The 5,121-nt window shown below is 27.7% G+C and overlaps 1 protein-coding gene across 1 annotated transcript in view; it reads right to left on the bottom strand.

Moving 5' to 3' along the window:
- LOC107883740 overlaps window positions 1–3,324 on the bottom strand; it is an 18,335-nt gene extending 15,011 nt beyond the window's left edge. The window contains exons 1-2 of the mRNA XM_016804358.2: window positions 2,567–3,324; window positions 1,460–1,553 (exon numbers count right to left, since the gene is read on the bottom strand). Coding sequence (XP_016659847.2) covers window positions 1,460–1,553; window positions 2,567–3,320 — 848 coding nt within the window. The 5' untranslated portion in view covers window positions 3,321–3,324. The remainder of the gene's footprint in view (window positions 1–1,459; window positions 1,554–2,566) is intronic.
- Window positions 3,325–5,121: the final 1,797 nt, after the last annotated feature.

The raw sequence follows: 5,121 nt of genomic DNA on the forward strand, positions 1-5,121 counted from the left end.
AAAATTAAAACACTAGTATTTATAAATTTAAAATAAATGTAAAAACAATATTTATTAAATTTTGGTATTCAGATATTTAATAAGTATACAACAAATATTTTGAAATTCTAAAAAAAATATTTATTAATTCAAAAGAAAATAATTATTTTAATATTAAGTTACAATATTTATACAGTTTGGTTTATATACATTTAATAAATGTTTAGTGTTTGGTATTAAAACAATAAATGTTTCTGGTTCAACAAATATTTATATGACTTTTATTATATATTTTAAATTATATACCAAATGAATAACAAACGATTATTAAATATTGTCATTAGAATTGGAATATTTAATAAATATTTTAAATATATTTGTTTGCTGTGTGGGCAGTTATTCGTTTTTGAATAACAATAAAATAACAAAATTGCTATACATGATAAATCGAATAAATATCCAATATTGTAAAAATATGAATTTCAAACGCTCATAAAAATTTAATATGATTTGCTTGTAGAAATTTTTTTTTTGTTAAAGGTAGACAAACTTTTGAGGAATCTTGTATTACATTTTTAAATCTTAGATGTAAAAAGAAAAATTTTTATAAAATCTCAACTCAAAAAAATTTGCTAATTTTCATAATTTTTCAGTATTTTGTCAAGATTTGAACTTTAAATGCTTATAAAAAAAATATGTGCCTACGTATTTTTAATATTTTTCAACTTATATTGTAACAATATATTAGGAGCCTTGCATTACATTTTCACGCTTTTTTACCCAACAAATACAATTTTATTCACATTTATAGAAAAAAAGGCTAATAAAATTGGAAACCGAAAATGTTCCTAAACAGTTCAAAACAAAACAAAATATTTAGAAAATTTTATCGTGAAAAAAAATGCAAATATAAACAACCAGGAAAAATTTCATGTATATGCGTTCATTTGTTTTAGAGTTACAACAAAAACCAAAATCGATTTTGTGGAAAACTAATTTTGCGTAAAAATTCCTGTTTTTTCTTAATTTTTCTGTTGTTTTTCCCGTTGATTTTGAAAACTATTGGGTAATCGAAGCATTATTTCAACTACTCATCATGTAAATAGACACAAAAAAAATTTTTAAAAAAACACACATCATTGTAAAATCAATACATTCTCATCATTCCAAACAGAATCTAAAATATGAACTTTAAATAGGAGTAACTAAAGTTCATGAATAATTCTATTACATTTTTATTTAAGATACCTAACTGTTAACTAAAATATTAGTTATTTGTTTATTTATTTTTTTGTATTATAGTAGAATCATATACAACTGTAATGGGACCGTTCGATTCCACTATAGAATACCAATAACTCTGCCGGTACCTACATAATATATGCAATTCCAAACTAAACCCTATTTTTTATATTTTTAAATTATTGAAATGCCATAAAATCATAAAATAATTTATTTAAAAAATAAAATTAACACTTACTTAATAACTGCTTGATGGTTTATTATAATTGTTATTAATTGATCATATATTAAATCACGTTCGTTGGATATAATCTGTTTTTCATCGTTGTTATCTACAAGTTTACAAAATAATTGTATTCAGTATAGATTCCTAAATGTTAATAAACATGACTGCAGGTATAAACTATTAAAATTACCAGTTTAGTCATCTTACAATGACTTTTTAGAAAATCTAAGGATACACAATCGGTCAACTAGACAATTACATAGTTTCATACGACATAGACAATAATTAAGTTTCGGATATTTCATTCTAATTGAGTAATGGTAAATCATTTATTTATTTCTGAATAATTCAATAATATACAAATTGTTATTAAATTATAGCAATAAGTGCTGATACACTTATCAACTTAGCAGAGCGGGATGGCTATAAGATAATATAATCGAACGTGTTCTGATTGGATGATCAACGTAGAGCATATAAACAATGATATCTTGAGGATTCAAATTTTCACGGTACCTTCGTACCACCGTTTAAGTGTGCACTAATAAAGCATTTTCCAAAATTAGCATTTTAATGTGGTGCTTGCACAAGTATTTTTAGATTCAAGATGGCCGATGAAAATGTTTAAGTGTTGATCACCATCACAATACATAATTAACATGATTAAGTAATTAATTGAACAATGTTAGATTTACGTGGAGCTAGCATTTTTAACGAGCAACGAAGTGCACAGAGTCAGCTATGTGTATATAAAATTAGAAAATTTATTGTAATTGAAATTTTGAAATGTTAATGGGTATACCATTGTGGTATTAGTACCACTCATAATTACTACTATAGTTACTTGTAAGTATACGAACAAATATTGACCATCATAATATTTGAAACCTCAAGAGCTCTGCAAATTTATATGGGAACCTCAATTTTAAACCAGTATAACTTTATCAATATAGGTTATTACAATTTAAAATTATTGAAATACTTAGGTATCCTATTTTAAAAGAATTACAACTAATATACTATAATCCACCGTTTAGAGCTCTCTTTATGTTACTTGCAAATTTATTTTTATTGTACGTTTTATGCAATAACGACCAATTGACGTTAACTCATACTTACCAATTTCAAAGGAATGAAGATCACTAGGTGAACTATGGTAAATCGATTCGAAGGCAGAGCAAATCATTTGTATCTGACAGCATATTCCCAAGCACAGTGTCACCAAAAGTATGTCGAACAATAAGTAAATTATAACTAAACCAGCAATAAACAACGCCTCGATGACGAAAAACGTATTGTAGTATTCGTTGTACGTCTTGTCTGATGCGAAAAAATATAAATTTAAAACGTTTCGACGGTAATTTCCGATCGAACCGTCGTAATTTTTGATCGGTATTATAGTGTCGCTGAAAGCCAGAGGACATCCCACGTACATTACCATCGTCAAAAAATACGCGACGGCTAACAAGCTGGTGTACCAGACCGAACACGCTCGCCAATGATCCAGTATGTTATGTCCGGTCAGCTTCCGGTTGCCCAACGACGTAAAACCATACCGCGTGATTGAAAGACAGTCCCATATTTCGTTCGAACGGTAAATGACAATCCACATCTTGTAGCACGCGTAAAATGAATTTGTTGTTACCAAAAAGTCCAATAAGCTCGTAGACATATTATAAGTCGATAAATGCAAACAGTCGACAAACAACACCATCGATATGACTAACAAGTACAACGCAATGAACGCAACGAAAAATTGATATACGTTTCGACCTCGACATTTTAAGGCTCCGGGATCTAAAATTTGATATAAACCAGTGAGATTCGCCAACCTGATGTTGAAAACATGATGCTTCTCGTTCTGTATGTCCATCACGACAGTGAAGCACTGAATGCGCGTATACCTACTATAAGGTTCACCGTTCGTATGAAATGGATCTCAACGATACGTTTATTTTTATATGAGTATAGGTGGCACATCGATCAAATAATTTATTTATGTTATGTGTGCATGATTGTCTATAAATGTCGTGTTTATGATATTTGTTTCCATGCAATTAATTTCCTATCAATATTATAATTTATATTACGTAGTCTTATACCCTTTGAGTTTTTTTACCCTTTCATTACTACCAACATTTATAGGTGGGTATACGAAGCCATCATAAAATGCAACTGCAACTTTTATTATAATTATACAGTATGAATTAAATACGGTAGAAATGAAGAATTACTTATAAACTTTAGTCATTATTCTTAGAATTCTAAATCCCTTTAATTTTTTTAATTGTAAGGACGACGCTGGTGCATTATGCATATTTGATGTAATACTATGATAATCATAAATAATTCTGGTATTGTCAAGGTTTCCAATCGCCTATGTTTTTATGCGGCAATAACAAATAATAAACCGAGCCATGATAAACTAAGGGGTTTTACGTACCTATAGAACCATCTTTAAAATAAAAATAAAAATCTACTAATTGATGTTTAAAATTTAACATTTAAATAAATGGTCAAATATCAAATACATTTTCAAAAATAGAATTAACTGCTTTTCCTATTTTGGACGAACAGTAATTTTATTTTAATGAAAACAAAAAACTGTTGTAACATTTGTAATTTATTTTTACGTATTAGTAAAAAATGACAGTCTTTTTAAATAGAACAACAATATATTTCTAAGTAATAGATCACTTGCTAGTTTCTATCTACTATAGCCCACCCCAAAAATTATTTCTATATACACGCCTCTTCTCAATGGTATTAGGTAGGTTAGAAGGTATTCACAGTCTTGTTAAGTATTCGAATATTTGTGTTTAAATATTTTTTTGTATTTCAATTATTTTTCAAATATTTTTTGACCAATGTATTTTAAATACTTAAAAATGCTTTTATTATTTGTATTTTTATTCTAGAATACTAAATACTTTTTTCATTCTAGTGGTTTACCCCAAATTCCAATTACCAATATTTTGGAATGTATACTATTTTAAATTTATTTCTAAAATATTATTTTGTAATGGTTCTAACTTCTGAGAATTTAGAAATAATGTTTCGCCAAAATATAAATAGATAACAGAATAACTGAACACTGAAACCCCTGTTGGGTCCTCAATCCCATATACCAAAACACGCGAGACACTGACCACTACTGCTTTGATTGGATTTTATCTTGAATCTTTAAATAGTCTTTCTTTCTATTTAATGGGTGGTATAGCAGTTAATAATTTTAATATAAGATATTGGACATTGGTATTAATATTATTGAACTTTAAAAAAAGTATTGAATACGTATTTTAATTACAAATTACATCAAGTATTTAAATACGTATTCTGAATACATTTGAAAAGACTGCGCCTATTCACATCGTTCCATGGTGCGACGGTATGGACCATAGATTAGTATATTATGGTATGGACCTATAAATTAATAGAATAGCCCCTATTAATATAGTTATAATCCGGAAATCCGTTACTTGTAATCGGTGACTATTTCCCCTTAAAATTAGGATCGGTGATAAAAAAAAAAATTCGTTTTACCAAACCGATCACTTTGGTTACAAACCGGTCACACTATTTTGTAACCATCTCCAATGGATAGTTACAATTGATAATCCCCTCCTAATTAATGCACATGTTATAAATATTAATTTAACAAACAATGATAACAT

The sequence above is a fragment of the Acyrthosiphon pisum genome, chromosome A1 (genome assembly GCF_005508785.2).
Source record: "Acyrthosiphon pisum isolate AL4f chromosome A1, pea_aphid_22Mar2018_4r6ur, whole genome shotgun sequence".
Taxonomy (NCBI): Eukaryota; Metazoa; Arthropoda; class Insecta; order Hemiptera; family Aphididae; genus Acyrthosiphon; species Acyrthosiphon pisum.